Below are 17,127 nucleotides of genomic sequence, written 5' to 3'. Positions count from 1 at the left end.
TATTTTCTTCGTATTACGTGCACTCATACTTATCATCACTTCACTTTAAGTTGATCTGAAATGCAATCTAACACTGAGCAGACACTAGACGAGGCCCCAGTCCAGGATGCTATTTCAGGACAGAGCGAGCAACTTCGCGCTCTCTCGCAAGACGCGGATTCTTTATTTGGAGACTTCGTCGAATCCGTTAATAATGATGGGGACGCAAATGATACGCCATCAGACTCTGCTAATATCTTTCCTCATCAAGGCGACCCGGCATACGGCCTCCAGTGGACCAGGGATGGCGATTTTCTTTCGTTGAGACCTGAATGGACAGTCGAACCCTCAGTAGACTCCATCATTTCAACCCTTCAAAAAGCCATCGACCCACGCAAGCAGTACGTAGTTCAACATCACTGGAATGGAGCATATAGTAGGATATATCGCGTCTCATACGACGGAATACAACTCATCTTAAAAGTATATCTCCCCGTGTGTCCCAGAACCATGACGGAGAGCGAGGTTGCAACATTGCGGTGGGTCGACCAAAATACCCGCTTACCCGTTCCCAAAGTCCACTACTATGATTCCACGCGGAATAACCCAATCGGCTTCGAATGGATCTTGATGGATCGGATAGACGGAACACCTCTTTTTGAGTGCTGGAGATCCACCACTCAAGATGCTAAGGAGCGCATCGTTAAGCAAATTGCAGAATACGCTGCCATTTGTTTCGCATGTCAATTTAACGGGGTTGGTAACGTATACTACCCTTCGGAATCTCATCAGTCGAATTCCCGACTTTGTGTTAGGTGAAATAGCCTCAACGGCGTTCTTCTAGGGTGAGCGCGCCAGTATACGTCATTACACAAAGCCTTTCCGGACCGCATTTAAGTGGACAAAGATCCGTCTCCGTCTCATTTCAGCCGAGCTCCGATTAAAACTGGATGAAGCGACTGAGGAGGATCATCGCATGATTCTGTCCGGCATGCTAGATCTCATCGACCGTCTCCGCGGACTCCGAGGCAAATTCTTCTTACCTCCTGGGCCGTTTAGCGATAGTGAACCGTCAACTTACGAAGACGAGTCGACTGATGAGGAAGATGCGGAGACCATCAATGAGGGGGACAAGCCGCATGAACAGACTATGCTCTGGCATGATGACATCTCTCTCGACAACATCCTTGTTGATGAGAATGGTGTGCTCCAGGGCGTTATCGGCTGGTCATGTGTTTCATGCCTCCCTCTTTATGAAGCCTGCCAATTCCCGGCCTTTCTGCATCAGGCATGGGACCGGGCTGTTGAACCACGTACTCCCTATAGGGTTACTCGAGCATATTTAGAAAACAAAGAGGAAATCCTCAAGTACGACGTAGAGCTAAGACAGCATCATCTAACCCTGCTTCGTCGAGTTTTTATTGATGAGATGATGCAGCGATGTCCCGAATGGGTTGACGCATTTTACAGGCAGAGATCCCGGAGAGATTACGAAGCCGCTGTACAGAATTGTGATAATGAGTTCGCGTATAAGATTGTTGAGGAATGGGTAGATGCTGTAGAGGGAAAGTCTAATTTTAACAAGCCAGTTTGGTCACTCCATGAGCGGTTTATGAGATAGAACGATCTACCCGAAGATACAGTATGTCTGTGGTAGTAGGTATTACGCCGTGGTCAGCGTCTTTCTATAGCATCATTTGAGAAATTGGAGGTCACAAAGGCGCCCGATAAGGACATGCGAATGGATTTAATAATTTCTTTTTTTAATTATTATTTTCCCCCTTTCTTCTCTCAAGCATTAAAACCACCTAGATATAACGGAAACGCCTCTTGAATTACAGATATTTTACTCCTGTCAAGCGAAGAACTCCACCGATCCACAAAGGCCTTCAGTATCCTCTAATGTATGACCAAAACTTTTTCATCATCGGGTTCCCTTCCTGCAACTTTTTATCTTTTTCGGCGAGGAAATCGATGAAATCATCCGTTACCTCGTCTGACTCGCCGAATCCTTCTTCTGAATACTTGCGAGTATTAAAACTCTCCAACTTAGGGATGTCATCTGCGTGATTATCGCCCTGAGGTTGTTGCTCATAATACGTACTATCTGAACCTTTCACCACCGTTGCAGAATTTATGTAACCTATTCTGGGAGAATATGGGGAATCCTTGGTGTTATCCTCGGAGCTAAACATGACGGCGTCGGCGGGCTTTTCATCGTGGTAAGCTGCATCGTAGCAGGCTGCGTCGTGTTGACGTTTGCTCTCGGAGCCCACGGCGTCCCATATATCGCCCCAAATATGCCTTACCGGAGAAATATCTGATATCTCTTGACCATTTTTATCAATTGGCATATTTTGTAATTGTTGACAGTTAAGCTGCTGCTGCTCCTCCACGTATCTCTCCACCATACTTTCTTTATGCTCCTCTTCTGCGGTCTCACATTTTGATAGGAGCATGTGTACGACCTCTTGAACGCCAAGGTCTCTTTCATTGATACTCCTGTCATTGTTCGGAGGAACCTGTGGGAGGAAGCAGCTGCTGCTCTGGGAGGGCCTTCCGTGATAGCGGCTAGAGATCTCGTAGTCCCAATTGGGGTTATGAAATGGCGGGATCAAATCATCAATGTCGGCTCTGGTGCAATCCGGGAGGACCAGCAACTTTTCAAGTCTGTCCGCTGTGTCTACTTCTCGGACGAACTCCCTCTTAGCCGGGTCCTCAGTACCACATGCCGCTGATCGTCCTGGGTATGACCCGCATGCGAAAGGCAGCTCCCCTAGCACTACAGTTGATCTTGTATGCTGGCATGCACCAATGCTACAGAGGTAAACAGAGTCTTTATAGGATCTGCACCCACAGGTGTGATAGAATGTTATAAATTGGCAGCTTGCCCTGGTGTCTTGGGACCTCTCCGAGACTCCTTTTTCGACAGGCCAGGGATAGGCTGTGGGGGTATGAGTCGGAGAAAATGATGGGGTTGATGACGGTGGTGGGTTCGACATCTTGGTGCGCAAGCCTGCTTGCCCGAAAGGTGCCTTCAATATCTGGATGTATGTGGATTATCTGGCCTACCTCTGTCATTTGTAGACCCCTTGTGCTTACTTAAATCACCTAGGGCTTCTAAGTCTTCTATGATGGAGATTGCTAAAAGTTGGAGCGAGGCCAAATTTCTTAAGAGCTGGCGATGGCGATGATTTTATCGTAAGCCACTCGGCATTGTCACAAGGTCAGTGTGGAAAAAACAAGGACCTAGTTAACTTGATTAGACACGTAGTTGTTTGAAATACAATGAAGCATTGTTTTAGCATGCACCGAATGAGACAGGGTTTTGATACAAGTCATAACCCTTTGTCCCAAGGAACCCGACATCTACAAGATACGAATATTCAAAGAGACGTAACTTGGAATAACCGAGTACGTCTCTCCAAATAGACAACCAATCTGACAACTGGCTACTATAACGCTGCTATCAAATATACCGCTCAGTACCTTCTACTACTATATCTAACTAGACGATGAATGAATCACCCCTATTAGCCTCCAAACCCGTCGGTTCCTCCTTTGGGGAGGTATTTCGTTTGGGAGCTTGAACATTTTACCTCTTCGATCACTGCCACCTACTTGTAAGATGCGATGCAATCTGCTGGATTCGAACGGATCAACATGATTATTACAAGAATCTTGAAATTTGGCGATAGACCTTGGAGCCCAAAGTTACATGTACGTATAATAGGCTCAATTTTCCATCAAGCAAGACCTTTCGATCAATATATAGCGTCGGTGATTGTTTAAGTTATAAAGGGGGTGTTGCCATGTCGAAATTGAGAGGTGATACGTCGGAATCGAAGTACTGTTAGGGAACAACAGCGGCGTTTGCAGCCAGTACACATGAGGGTTTCAATTTTAGTAGATGGAATAGTTCTCGGGTGAATGAAACTATTCTTCCACGGTAACTATACGACGGGTATACAACAGGTAGACAACAGGTAGGAAACAGATGGGAAACAGACCGACAACAGGAAAGGTGTTATTATAAAGAAGCCGTCGATATGTCTTATACGAAAGCATATTAAAAGTGGCATATACCCTTCTATATTATTCTCTCTATATTCTCCAGCTCGAAGCACTCAACATAGACCTTGTACCTATCAAAGCTTCTGCGAACGTTACGGAAAGATGTGTTACTTCGCCATTACCAGGTTTCCTTGCGGATGCCTTACCTGGAAGGGTAGCGAGTACAAGTATTGCGCCGAGCGAGGCAAAGGCTGCAAGACAGACGTGCTTGAGCAATATGAATGGCAAACATTCTGTCCCGAGGCTCGCAAGGTTGTGAACAGGAAACCGCACGCTCGACCTGTTTCGTTCCCGAAATGCTGCGACGGCCTTGATCGGCAACAGCTTGAGAATCTGTGTAAAAAATGTAATTCCATTGTGGACAATAGCAATCAGGGTTTACATCCTTGTTGCAGCGCAGCGCATCGGGTCTGCGTATCTACTGGACCGGACGAGAATGCTGAGAGGGAGTTTGAAGATGCGGTGAAACTTTGGCCGTCCAACTTACGTTTGAGATATATGCGAAGAAAGGAGGACAAGAATGCTCGAGACTGCGGATGGTCTCTGTAAGTGAAGTGCATCGCTTTTCGTAAGAGGCGCTATAATATATGTGTTTAGGTAGTGAGTACAGGGGAGTCGGTCAACGGTCAACGGTCATCGGTCATCGGCATTCCAGGTCGCCGCCAACCTTACATAGTATACCCACCTTACCCATGTCAGCATGTCAGCATGTCAGTATGTGTTAGCGGAAGATGGCAGGATCTTATTGGTCGAGTCCTTATTTGATTTGCTCCTTTTGGAATTTGCATCTGTAACGACTAACAACTAACAACTAACAAGGAAAAAAAAACAAGGATGACCATGATGCTGACGATAATGTAGCTCCAAGCTCCGCGACCACCAAGCAGCCCTAGAACAAATTCGTGATTAGATCTTGGTGGGTCAATTTCGTGGGTTCGGGAGTCGCGAGATATGCGTGGCGATGCGCCGAATGGATACATAGTAGGTATGAGACAACAATATATAAACCTATAAGGTATGACTTTTCAAATAACTTTGGGTGATTTTACATGCATGTACCTAACGCATGTCCATGTCTTTTATACTATAATTCTAGAGATTTTATGAGCTACTTACTTTATGTACCTAAGGTAATTGTACCTGCATATCTTAGGTAATCTTTTATACTTTATACTAAAGCTTAAAAAGCTTCATATCGAGTATCGAGTCCCGTTTTAGACTAAACATTCACATATTTCTTTTTATCATTGGTTCTTTTTTTATTTAATTTTTTTTCTCTTCTCTTTTTTTTTATAACCCCCTGGCACATATCGCTCCCACACCTGCATATACCTTAAGGTAAATATTATATTTTGCATACGAATCCTGTCAGATCTATCGCATCTGTCAGATCTGCACCCCTCAACCCAATGTTGGGTTTATCACCTACGTTACTCGATTCTATGGTATTATTACCTTAGGTACTTTGGAATATGTCTAATACGATATAAAGGTATAAAGGTATCTTACCTAGGTCCAAGGTTAGGTACCTAACATAATAATTAATACCCAAGGTATAAATAACCTAAGGTATAACCTAAGGTATAATAGCGTTACGATGTCACAGCAGCCTCAACATCGCCCGGGTCCGCCTTATGCTCCTACTACCGCGGCCCTAGGCGGTATCCCTTCTGTTATACCCGACGTTCCCATATCCGCTGTCTTCATCGCCATATACGTAGCGTTCGCTACCATTAACATGGTAATATTCCAGCTTAACAATCGGAGAGCTTATAAATTCGTCCCGTCCGTCGCGCTGTTCGGCTTCTGCATGGCCCGCATAGTCACCCTCAGCTTACGGATAGCGTGGGCGAATCGGCAGACCAACGTTCGTCTTGCTATCGCAGCTAATATCTTCGTCAATGCTGGCATCCTCATCGTCTACGTCGTCAATCTCATATTCGCTCAGCGCATTCTACGAGCGAAACAGCCATCTATTGGTTGGAACACCGCGCTTCGCATCCTCTACAGAGTTCTCTACGCTGGTATCGCCTGTGCTCTTATCATGGTTATCACCGCCGTCGTCTTGTCCGTGTACCGTTTGGATCCCTATACGCTACGAGCTTGTCGGGATGTTCAACTAACGTCCGGAACCTACCTTCTCGTCATCACTGCCCTACCCATCTTCCTGACCGCCGCCGCTTACCTCTTACCTCGAACCCCCAATCAAGAAAGATTTGGAGATGGAAAGATGAGGACTAAGGCTGTGATAGTCATTGCGACAGCGTGCCTGTGCATGTTAAATGCGGGCTTCAAGGCCGGTACCGCCTACTCGCCGCAACGACCACTCCATGACCCGGCCTGGTATCATGGCAAGGCTCCATTCTACGTTTTCAACTTCGCAGTCGAGATACTGATCCTATGCGTCTTAACCCTAACAAGGGTCGACAAACGATTCTACATTCCGGACAGGAGCAGCGAGCCCGGCCACTACTCTGGTCGCGTCGAATCTTCGCCAGAGAGTGTTGGGGAGGTTGCTGTCGGAAAGCAGCGTCGAGAGGAGGTTGCAACTTTGAGTGATGTTTGATTATATATAAGGTATATATATACCATATATATATTACTATTTAATTTAATTTTGGAAGGTGGGCGATTTAAGAAGGAATACAATGATACCCCATAGAGCGGTAATATCTTAGGTACCTACTAATCCACCTCACCTATAATATAGTACCAACTGGATGTCTCTATTTCGTATGTCATAATGTGAATCGATAGTGTAGAAGCCTGCATATGGGTATGAAATGGTCGGCTCTAATGATACTAACCGCTTCAACCCTCCAGAATCTCGTATGAATTAACCTGTAACCATACTAGTAGCTATGTGGAGAGAATAATACTACTCGACATTAACCTCCTCCTCTCCCCCCCCTTTTCCTAAATTACAACCTACTGGATAGCATACCCGCCAGAGTCTCGCTCAAGCCATCTCCCTCCCATTCTTCGATATTAGCAGCCTCCCATTCCATCTGTAAGTACCGTAGGATGGCCCACACCTGATGAAACTCCTTGTCGCTCTCAAAATCCTGATCATTATCAGGATCAAAACATCCATGATTCCAGTCGCCGCCGTTATCCCAACTAAATAGTAGCACGCGGACGAGAAACCGAGTAGCATGGTCAAGTGCAGTCCAACTCCCCTTTCTCGGCGTTTTAGAGCTTACATACTTTGGCAGAGCAAACGCGTTATTCGATCTGCACCACCGAAACAGCTCATCGCAGTCTATATTCTCGACCTCTGCTTCGGCTTCGAGGTAGTCGTGCCGGTACTCCGCAAAAAAGGGGGCCACGGAGTATCCGTCTAAGATTTGCCGTGCAAAATGCTTTTCATCGTCGTGGAAGCCGAGATATAAGCATAGTGTGTCGTAAGCCTGTTGCAAAGCCACGAGCCGTTCCCGCGGGATGATAACCTTGGTGGCTGCCATTATGCGTATTGGGGGTTTTAGCAGGCCGCCTTTCACGAGGGCGAATCTATCGAGAGCGAACTGTCCTAGCTAAGTTGTCTCACTACTATGTCGCCGAATCGTATGTCTCGTCGTCTTATAATCGTCCTTAGAGGAGGTTAATAACCTGGCATAGACATATATCATTTGGGGTCGTCTCACACTCCCACGTTGACTATTCTTGTTACGTGCGTGAGGAGTAGTCAATACTCACACGAGGCACGAGGATGCGGGATCGCGAGGGGCTTTGCATCGTACTACGTGAGAAACTCATGACCTGTCCAATCACGACACTCGTCGAGCTGCACAATAGCTGCATCCGCAAATCACTATGGAGTCAGAACGTTACTCATGTAATTGGCGGGAGCAGCATATCCCCCCCGCGGCCACCGAGAGGCATGCATTCAGCCACTGACGCAGGGGGTCTCCTAGCTCGGATGCTCGACTACGAGTTTTGCTAGGACGCACGACCGATGTTTAGGAGGTAGTTAATACTTCTAATGAACTGATTATTATTAATTACCTGACCTAATGAAATATACTCTGTACGAAGACTATACCACTTACGCTCCCTAGTTCAATAATAAGTTGATCAATGTGTATTTTTATAACTCCTCTCCTACTACAGCGCCCCTTAAAGTCATTTTCAAAGTAGACTCGATACATGTAGTAGTAAGGAATTCTGTGCATAACATCCACTCATCGACACTCTACGTCGGTCTTAATCCTTGTGCTGCCGCGTTCCATGTAAGAATCCGAGCGCGTTTTCGGTTTGATATTCCTAGTGGAAGAATTTCCGAATACCGCCAGCAATCTTTTGCGATGACGAAAACATAGGTCTGCTTATAATTATATCAAGCTATGAAGGCTCGAGCATCCCTAAGGTTCTCGCCATGACTGGAAGGGTTCTGCATAAATCGACCTATGATGATACACCATCTTCAAGATAGGTAATTTAGGAATCGCCATGGTATCACACATGAGCTTGGGCGATGGGTTATGGCCTAGCTCTGGCCCAGAGCCCCTGATTGATATTAGGACTGACCTTTCGTTCCGGCAACCTCTTCCCCTTAACAGCCCGTCGGAAATTCCCTCAATGTGACAACACTACTTTATATGTCTGCTATGTAACCCTAGATGATAGAATGTGCATCCCGCTCCATTGTATTTATAAGATTCCCCGCATTACATGGCACCCGAGTTGGGAGATATCAGCATCATACATTCCAAAGAACATGTGGCGTCCACTTCGAGTGGAAGAATATCACTACTTCTATGACTAATGGCCCATTGGACTCGCCGTGTCGAAAGAAGGGCGGGTTTTCACCTGCTATACGCGTGGGACATGTATATACGTTGGGCGAAATCATTGACGAGACGGCCGAGGTGACATACCCTAACCTAGAGCTGAACAAGCCCCCTCAAGGACTTTCTAACGTTAGCAATAGCATCACATTCAGCAGTAATGATGAGGGTCATTTTATCAGCGTGCAAGCATTATACGTAACCCCCGACGACACGCTTTGGGTGCTTGACACTGGACGTCCAAGTATTACCCAAGAGGAAAAGCTTAGTATGACATATGCCGCGCCTGGAGGCCCAAAGCTGGTAGCTATAAACTTAACCCTACACTTTGCCTTGAACGGTCCATTATCCAGACGCTTATATGAACGACCTGCGGTTTGATCTTCGCTCGAATATCACCGAGTCGAAGGGTGGCATCGTATATATTATATACAGCAGTAACGAAGGGAGAACAGGGTTCATTATGATTGACCTGGCGACAGGGAGAGTTAAAGGCAGTTTGACCAACATCCTTCAGTTCCACGACTCAGTTGACGGCGGCGCTATATATTAAGGATCCCTGTATCGTGTTGCCTCATAGCGCTGACGTAGGATGGGACGGGTATCCCTACGTTACGATTAACTACCTGTAGCTACCATACCAACCGAACTGGAACAATGGTGTCGATGGGTGGGTTCATCCGGGGTTAACATTACGGTTAAAACTTCCTGATGGCGCCGGCAAGAACACATTACTAATGTAGTTAACCCGTGAGTGATCAATTTGATGTTTCTTTTCCTTCTCTATTCATCCATTCATCTATTCATTAATTCATCCAAGTCCTTCTACTCGGGAAGAACACCAATACCTATTGATACATGTCGATGACCTAGACATCTTAATTCTTCCTTGCGCGCCCTCCTTGCCCCCTGAAAGGGCCCTGTGCTAAACCTTGACTGTAACCACCACTGGCACTCATGCCTTCCAATCCCGCGCCATGTTCATGTACAGGTCGTTCTGCGGTTTTATCGGCTCGTGCAACGCGGTACCCCTTAATATATGTCGTCAGTATACCTAGAGTCTAGACGAGATGTATAATTAACCTATACTTACGATGGGCTCGTTCCTAGTACCGTGAAGAATGTGGTGATCGGTATCGGGGTAGAGATCATAGGTGTTGTGAGATCGACCTCCGGGACGAGGCATGTTGAATCAAAGATGTGGTTATTTTGGTAAAGTTGTGTTAATACTAATAGTTGTAATAGTGATAAGAAGGAAAACAAGAAGCTTCCCAGTTCGTAGCTGGTAGCTCGAGTATTTAAGTTAAGAGCTGCATGCTATCTGATGTCATTGAAGACAAGAAAATCCATAAATACCTATGTATGAGATCACCTCTGCGTCATGGAGAATATAAACATGAATAGGTAGTTGTATATTCGCTGATCTCGGTCAGTATGACGGTATATGTATGACAGACTACAGTTTGTCTATGCACAAGCCACAGTTGCTGCTCAAGGGTGGCTGTTAACACAATATTAATTGTAACTACACTAATGGATATTGTGAATTGGATTAGTAAGCTCACAGTGAAGCTATTCGCAACATTGTTATCGTTGTCTACCTCCTAGGTAGGTAACTAACCTAAAAGTATCTTAAGAAATATGGAATATGGAACACAAGTCGGGCGATAACCTCATTCTCAAGTTGGAAAAGATGTACATAGGTAGTCTCAACTGAACATGCAATTACCGAAAGTACGCTCGTTGCGGAATACTACCTAACTTATGATGCTTACCAACCAGGTAGGTACCTTGATTTACAAATAATCCGAGCTGAGACGTTTTTGGAGATGAATTGCGTAATTTTTAATGTGTCTGTTCTTATTATTATTGGGCGACGGCGTTGGAGTGCGCGCAGGATGGCCCCGCATGTTGGGTTGGTAAGCAGCGTCCGTCGATGCCGGCACAAAGCTTAAACCTAAGGTAGATATAAGGTGAGGTCGGAAGGTAGAGTCTACCTCACAGTATCCTACTTGCTGTCCGTCTTGAGTCTCCTTATTCGAAACCCCTTGAAGAAGAAAATGGCGACACCAAAGATTAAGCTATATACGAACCATCGCTGCCCATGTACGAACGCCCCCAGTCTTAAGTCTCAAGTCTGATGGTAAAAGAGCTGATCAAATTTATTCTACCAGGGGCTCACCGAGCACACATCTCTCTTGCTGAGCTCGGGCTACCGTTCGAAGAGGAGATTATTGACTTGAGCACCCCACGTACCCCCGAGTATCTGAAGATAAACCCTCGGGGTCTAGTTCCGTCTATCGAATATAACGGAGAGATCCTCACAGAGTCGGCTATCATTTCTAATTTCCTAGCCGATGCTCATCCGTCTCATCTTCTACCGGCCTCGAACGCCCCTGGAGGCGCCTTGCTTCGTGCTAGGATCGCTTTCTTCGTCGACACCTTTATCTCGAAGGTGAACAGCAACTTTTACAAGGCGCAATTCGCCAAGACTGACGATGAAAGAGAAGTTCTCGTCAAGGAGTATGTCGACGCACTTGTAAAGGAAGTGGAGCCACTTCTTGCCGATGCTGCTCCCTTCTTCAACGGCAGCGACAAGCTTACGCAGGCCGAGGTAATCATCCCCTTTTGCTCATAGAACAGAGAGCATGGACTAAATCGATTCAAGGTGTTGACAGGAAGCTTCATAATCCGCCTTTTTACACTACCGAAGCATGGCATCCTGCCTGCGCACATCCTCACTGATATTTCTGCCAAGGCCCCTAACTTCTACAAATGGGGACAAGCTGTTTCCAAGCATCCTAGCGTGGCGGGAATATATAACGAAGAAGACGTTGCGACAAGTACCAAGGAGAGACTGGCCAAACTACGAGCCGCTTGAACGTTTCCAACCTGTCATCGCAGTGTAAATTCTTTGGCAGTCAGAGGTGGCTTTGGGTTACGGGAATGAGCCTGTCTATTATCCAATTATACCTTTTAAAAAAACCAAAAAAAAAACCAAAAAAACATCAGCGCTTGCTTTAACAACATAGTAGTGACAGCTTGTTCTCTTGGCTCATATGCCATCAAAATTAGAATATTTATGCCGTTGTCAGATCATCGAAAGAAGAATTGATGAATTTAAAAAGGCATCTACTTTGTATGCCGCGGTGTTGTTTCGGAGTTAATACTATTATATCCGGCTTTAAGCAGTTGACAAGGATGATGAACGCACCCAAGATTTGATTTGGGATTTGTTTACATTCTCGTTAGGTATCTACGAACAATCTACGAACAGCAGCCTATCGCTCCCGTAGGGGTTCGAGCTTTCGAGGCCTTACTTATACGAAGCAACCTAGTAAAGTATATGAAATCAATGATGAGACGTTATACTGCTGCTTTCAATCGTATAGGAGGTATCTATCTGATTCAGGTTACAAATAACCAATGTAGACCCTTGCAGCCCTAACGCTCGTTCTCTGAAGAAAGAGGTTAGGCGCGCGCAACCCACCCGTAAATCCTACATGTTCCCCTCAGCCCATGCAAGTTGTCCCTCTTTTTCCTCATGTCGCTTCTGCTATACCGCCTATGTAAGGTGCTTTATTCGTCCTAAGCCATTCGCTAATATCGCACCTACTAACAACACGTCTCTGCTGCATTCCCGCTTGCGACACATAGACTGAAGGCCCTAAAGGCACTATTTGTTGAGCCTCGCTCCCCTCATTCGGGATCATGGGCTCCTTGCTTTCTGATTACGCGTATATTGGCACACGGTGAAAGTTCTGGGATATCGGCCTGAAACATACGAGCCAACCCAAGGCGGAAGTCGGAAGTCGGAAGTCGAGATGTCAGACGCGATGAGCCGCAACCTTGTAGTACACTTGACTCATAATCCCCGATTGTCGCCCGATTCTGTGGAGTCGGGATCAGACTCTACCGAATATGGACAGGAAGTGCTGTCGGGGACGGCTAGCGGCAAGTTTACGCTTATGGAAATACCCGAAGAGGCCGGCCCATCTGGTAGTTCAGGACAGGCCTCGGAGGTGAAGCCGACGTCGACAAGTTCTAAACGTGGTTATCGTAAGCGAACGCATAGTCCCGAAGTCTGGGAAACACACAAGGCAGAGATCGGCCGCCTCTACCTGGACGAGAATAAACGTCTCAAAGATGTGATGGAAATCATGGAGGAACGATGGGGGTTTCGCGCATCGTAAGCTTGCCCAAGAGTCTCCTAATACTTCTTGTTCTATCTTATCTTGTTTTATTTCCATCTGCTCGTTAACTAAGCCAGCTTTTAAGTCAAAAGATGTACAAGACGAAGCTCACCCAGTGGAAATTCTTCAAGAACAACCGTCAGGTTGACGTAGCAAATCTCCTTTACTTACAGCGTCATCGCCTGGCCATCGGAAAAGAGACTACTTTTCGTAGAAACGGTAAATTAATCGACGTAGAGGCATACATGAGGAGAAGAGGGGTCAACGCATTCGATCTCGTCGAAGTAGCCGACTTGGGCGATTTGCCGCCAACTGTAAGATGCCGGACGCCGCCCTCGGTCCCGAGGCTCCTAGAACCCCCCGGCGAACTGTGTATCAAAGAGAGGTTCTTCCAATGGACGTCTCAGACGTTCGTCAAACCCCGCCCGTTAGACACGGACTATCTGAAGAAACTAGACGCTCACCATACGAGCAACGCACTCCTTTCTGTCCAGTTGTTAACCCACGGCTGCTGGCTTTTTTCCGAAGGTCGTAATATGGAGGGTGGTTGGTTCTGCCGGGGCGCCTTCGCTCTTCTGCATCATATACTGGAGACATCTGCGGCTCTGTCTTTTTTTGAGATGATGATGGCCATCCAAAGGTATCCAAACGCAGAGATCATGAGGGAGCTTTGGAGTTATCTCTCAAGGTATGCTGGTGCTATCGATGGCGTAAACCAACCCTTACATCGGTTATTGGCGTCCTTCGCCAAATTTTCACAACAGCACGGGTTAGAACATAATGTGAACTTATTGGACTGGGCTATAGAGTGGGCCTCGGGCAGGTTTAATAGTTCCTTTGATGGTAAACCGTTTGACTACGCTCTGCTCAAGCCTTGGGATCTTGGACCTATATGGGATTCGTATCATCGGTACTATCTCTGTTTGAATCACTGGGAAGTCGATAAGATACCAACAGCAACTTTACCGAAGCTGGAAACCGTTCAGGATCCTTCAAACCTGAGAGCGGATTTGTTACTTATATTTGGGAACCAGTGTAGCTGGTCCGATGATAGACTCCCCAAAATTGCTTTGGAAACTCTAGAACAGAACCGGCTGTCTCCTTCGCCTTCGGATTATCTCCAATTCATCGGCGATTACTGTATGGCCCGCTACAACAAGACGCGCTCTTCTGGGGAGGACCCCTTAACCAGCGCTTTCCATAAATCCGCAAGGGAATATCTAGAGTCGGCCGCAAACCTTCAGGGGAAAGCTTGGCCTCCTGGCAAGAATTATTATGAAACTCTGACACTTCTTGAAAGTTGGTATCTCGAAGCAGGGGACTACGAGTCCGCAGATGCCACCCGGAGGAAGCGGGATCATGATTGCGCAGGGATATTCAAGTCTCTGTCTAAATGAGGGCTCTTCCAGACTCCACAACTACATAAAGAGTATACGATATCTTCCAGCCGAGGAAGAGTCGGAATTCTGGCTTGGTTTAACAATATTCAATTGGAAACGATATTACGCGTCGAGGCTTTCGGAGTTGACATAGCTAGGCACCTGCGAGGTCTAATATATATATCAACTATAGCATGGCGTCATCAATAGAAACAGAACAAGTTGTTATAGCCTTAGATGCCGTAGCTTAGTAGTTTTTTTATTCCTGATCAGCATAATACTATTAGGGGTTGTCCTCCAACATATGGCGGTGCCGAATTCCGCTCACGAAGCGAATAAGACTAGAATGTATGTAGTAACGATGGTGGCTGAGACATTTATGGAACATACCAGGATCACAAATACGATCGACACTAGCAGTTCAAAATAGAAACTCACCTTGCTCACCCTCTCCCACGGTGGAACTGTGTCTCGATTAGTATCTGCGCCAACGCAATGGTGCCCGCTTGCCGTCTTCGTCAGCCGAATAACTGGGGAAGATGTCCGACTATGATAGGCTGACTTCTTGGTGAGATGGCCTTGTTGTATTTATTCCACGGTACACGCTCAGCGGTGTCGTAAAGTTGACGGACCCTTGTTGTCGTTCCTAGTATATATAAAGCGCACTGCGCACGATTAACCACTCAACAAGATCAATAAGTCATCAGTTCCGAGATTTCCAACAAGCTTACACTATGCTCTCCCTTTCGCTTGCTTCTGTCGCTCTTGCCTCCCTCGTCGACACGGTGCAGGGCAGATCTGCTGGCTGCGGTCAGAAGCCGTCTTTTGAGGCTGGTAGCTTCAAGAACTATACTACATCTGAGGGTCGCGAGTATCGCGTATGGCTACCGGCCAACTATGACTCCGATAAAGTGACGCCGCTTATTCTCAGCTACCACGGCGCCAACAGGGTTATTGAGAATCAAGTTGAGTTGGATAGGTTGTCTGACCCCTTCTTCAACACGGATCATATCGTGGTATATCTGCAAGGTCTAGAGGTGAGGACACCATATCATGTCAGCTTACCAAATATTCGTCGCTAATATCCAGAAAGGCTAGTCGACCTGGTCATACCGTATGGCAGGGAGCACCGGACTGCGACTCTGACGATATCGGTTTCACAACTGATGTGCTCGACGCGGTGAGCGACGAATTGTGCGTAAATAGGAGGCGTATATACGCGACGGGCAAGTCTCAGGGTGGAGGTTTTGTTGGCCGACTGGCCTGCGACGCCGGTCTGTCGAAGAGGATCGCTGCGTTCGCGCCGGTCTCAGGAGCGTACTACATTAAGGAGATCGACAAGAAGGAGGATTGCCACCCGGAGAGCGTCAAAATACCTTGCGACGCGGGCCGTTCCAATATCCCGATCCTGGCCTTCCACGGCGGCGCTGATACTACGATCAACTATAATGGAGGATTCCGTTCGGGAGCCTGCTTACCGGCTATAAGCTCCTGGGCGAAGCAATGGGCGGCGAGGGATAACTTGGATCAGATGCCGGAAAACACGACGATCCCCAATGCACAGAATGGTGTTCAGATGAGCTATGGAGGTGGCCTGGTCTCGCTCGTATACGATGGCGACAATATTGGTCACGCGTGGCCGTCTACGCAACCGAACAGCGATAACGATGGAAAGGACCTGGCTGCTTTCAACGCCAGCGCGTCGATCATGGAGTTCTTCCGCAGCCACAGATTGGAATAAGCTTTTAACGTAGGAGGCGTGTAAGAAGTATGTACTACGTAATATATCATGTAACGGGCATTGTAGGATTTAACGGACTTAAAGTTGCTGGTAATTTGATGTTATACCTTTGGTAACCTTTTCTAATGAGTGGGCTCCTCCCACCAAAAGCTCGGTACCTAATACCCTCTGCTTACGTAACCACCATACAGTACCTGACTTATGTAAACTCGACGACGCACCCCTAAAACCCCTAAAGGGCAGTCATTAATAAGTTACATGTAATACTAAGGTTCAAACGCCAATGAGAGTGCTATACCGGACCCTTGGCACATGCTAGAAAATATTAAATCTTATGAATGTTGGAAAATACTTCAAAACGCGTAGAAATAATACCTATTCAGAAGTATTTCGGATCGTGCCTTTTATATGGTAGGTTACTTGTCTTGCCAGCTTGCCCCGTTTCACCTATTTGGCGGGGATGAAACAAGTTGGAGGAGGATGGAGAAGATTTAGCCTTCACCGCCTGACCGCCTTACGGACGCCCTATGAGATTGTACTTGTTTTGATGCCTAAATGGGACTAACTTCGAGGAGGCAGCTGGGAAGGCAGAAAGGCAAAAGGCAAAAGGCAAAATGGAATAAAGTACCTACAATTACCTACCTAGGTACATACTATTAGTAGCATGAACATGAATCATGCTGACCCCTGGCTTGCATTTGTACCATTGGCTCCTCTGTCTTAAGTGGATCTGGTTGATAAAGACAATCGTAACTTCAAGTATATTTATTATGCTACTTAATATACACGCGTCTACGGTTTACATACATAGTATAGCCGATCCCACCAGGACTTACAGGACGTAGCAGGGCTAGAAGTGGCGTTTCGACAAGTGATAGGGTTTTATCGGGGTATTGGCCCCACAAACTAATCGATTATGGCCACAGAACCCTGTAATCTTGTTCGGCAGCCCACGTATCAATGTTGCCCCTCGC

At 46.6% G+C, this 17,127-nt stretch overlaps 10 protein-coding genes across 10 annotated transcripts; 7 read left to right on the top strand and 3 right to left on the bottom strand.

Moving 5' to 3' along the window:
- Positions 1–60: 60 nt before the first annotated feature.
- On the top strand, positions 61–1,600 carry F4812DRAFT_463408 (phosphotransferase enzyme family-domain-containing protein; the record flags this gene model as incomplete). Its single annotated transcript, XM_047938199.1, has 2 exons — positions 61–735; positions 824–1,600. The coding sequence occupies 2 exons, from the start codon at positions 61–63 to the stop codon at positions 1,598–1,600; spliced, it is 1,452 nt and encodes a 483-aa protein (XP_047786162.1).
- Positions 1,601–1,868: 268 nt separating this feature from the next.
- On the bottom strand, positions 1,869–3,024 carry F4812DRAFT_468481 (uncharacterized protein; the record flags this gene model as incomplete). Its single annotated transcript, XM_047938777.1, has 1 exon — positions 1,869–3,024. Exon 1 carries the CDS (start codon positions 2,979–2,981, stop codon positions 1,869–1,871), a length of 1,113 nt encoding a protein of 370 aa, XP_047786161.1. The 5' UTR covers positions 2,982–3,024.
- Positions 3,025–3,871: 847 nt separating this feature from the next.
- F4812DRAFT_445675 (uncharacterized protein) lies at positions 3,872–4,635 on the top strand. The gene has a single exon (XM_047935581.1). The coding sequence runs from the start codon at positions 4,156–4,158 to the stop codon at positions 4,600–4,602; it is 447 nt and encodes a 148-aa protein (XP_047786160.1). The 5' UTR covers positions 3,872–4,155; the 3' UTR covers positions 4,603–4,635.
- Positions 4,636–5,353: 718 nt separating this feature from the next.
- F4812DRAFT_234070 (uncharacterized protein) lies at positions 5,354–6,797 on the top strand. The gene is made up of 2 exons (XM_047930559.1): positions 5,354–5,391; positions 5,546–6,797. Exon 2 carries the CDS (start codon positions 5,651–5,653, stop codon positions 6,617–6,619), a length of 969 nt encoding a protein of 322 aa, XP_047786159.1. The 5' UTR covers positions 5,354–5,391; positions 5,546–5,650; the 3' UTR covers positions 6,620–6,797.
- On the bottom strand, positions 6,798–7,618 carry F4812DRAFT_234075 (uncharacterized protein). Its single transcript, XM_047930560.1, has one exon. It carries the CDS (start codon positions 7,515–7,517, stop codon positions 6,975–6,977), a length of 543 nt encoding a protein of 180 aa, XP_047786158.1. The 5' UTR covers positions 7,518–7,618; the 3' UTR covers positions 6,798–6,974.
- A 1,154-nt stretch (positions 7,619–8,772) lies between these two features.
- On the top strand, positions 8,773–9,393 carry F4812DRAFT_468479 (uncharacterized protein; the record flags this gene model as incomplete). The annotated part of the gene is made up of 2 exons (XM_047938776.1): positions 8,773–9,108; positions 9,194–9,393. The coding sequence occupies exons 1-2, from the start codon at positions 8,811–8,813 to the stop codon at positions 9,391–9,393; spliced, it is 498 nt and encodes a 165-aa protein (XP_047786157.1). The 5' UTR covers positions 8,773–8,810.
- A 195-nt stretch (positions 9,394–9,588) lies between these two features.
- Positions 9,589–10,638, bottom strand: F4812DRAFT_445670 (uncharacterized protein). The gene is made up of 3 exons (XM_047935580.1): positions 10,462–10,638; positions 9,934–10,259; positions 9,589–9,871 (listed from the first exon to the last, which is right to left on the bottom strand). The coding sequence occupies exons 2-3, from the start codon at positions 10,024–10,026 to the stop codon at positions 9,719–9,721; spliced, it is 246 nt and encodes an 81-aa protein (XP_047786156.1). The 5' UTR covers positions 10,027–10,259; positions 10,462–10,638; the 3' UTR covers positions 9,589–9,718.
- Positions 10,639–10,676: 38 nt separating this feature from the next.
- On the top strand, positions 10,677–12,032 carry F4812DRAFT_233931 (glutathione S-transferase domain-containing protein). The gene is made up of 3 exons (XM_047930556.1): positions 10,677–10,946; positions 11,015–11,454; positions 11,509–12,032. The coding sequence occupies exons 1-3, from the start codon at positions 10,901–10,903 to the stop codon at positions 11,719–11,721; spliced, it is 699 nt and encodes a 232-aa protein (XP_047786155.1). The 5' UTR covers positions 10,677–10,900; the 3' UTR covers positions 11,722–12,032.
- A 551-nt stretch (positions 12,033–12,583) lies between these two features.
- On the top strand, positions 12,584–14,788 carry F4812DRAFT_233933 (uncharacterized protein). Its single transcript, XM_047930557.1, has 2 exons — positions 12,584–13,029; positions 13,119–14,788. The coding sequence occupies exons 1-2, from the start codon at positions 12,665–12,667 to the stop codon at positions 14,428–14,430; spliced, it is 1,677 nt and encodes a 558-aa protein (XP_047786154.1). The 5' UTR covers positions 12,584–12,664; the 3' UTR covers positions 14,431–14,788.
- F4812DRAFT_233934 (carbohydrate esterase family 1 protein) lies at positions 14,789–16,265 on the top strand. The gene is made up of 2 exons (XM_047930558.1): positions 14,789–15,449; positions 15,506–16,265. Exons 1-2 carry the CDS (start codon positions 15,147–15,149, stop codon positions 16,151–16,153), a joined length of 951 nt encoding a protein of 316 aa, XP_047786153.1. The 5' UTR covers positions 14,789–15,146; the 3' UTR covers positions 16,154–16,265.
- Positions 16,266–17,127: the final 862 nt, after the last annotated feature.

The sequence above is a fragment of the Daldinia caldariorum genome (assembly GCF_022478825.1).
Source record: "Daldinia caldariorum strain CBS 122874 unplaced genomic scaffold F4812scaffold_24, whole genome shotgun sequence".
Lineage (NCBI taxonomy): Eukaryota > Fungi > Ascomycota > Sordariomycetes > Xylariales > Hypoxylaceae > Daldinia > Daldinia caldariorum.
The sequence above is the reverse complement of the archived record's forward strand: the minus strand, read 5'-3'. Positions and strand labels throughout refer to the sequence as shown.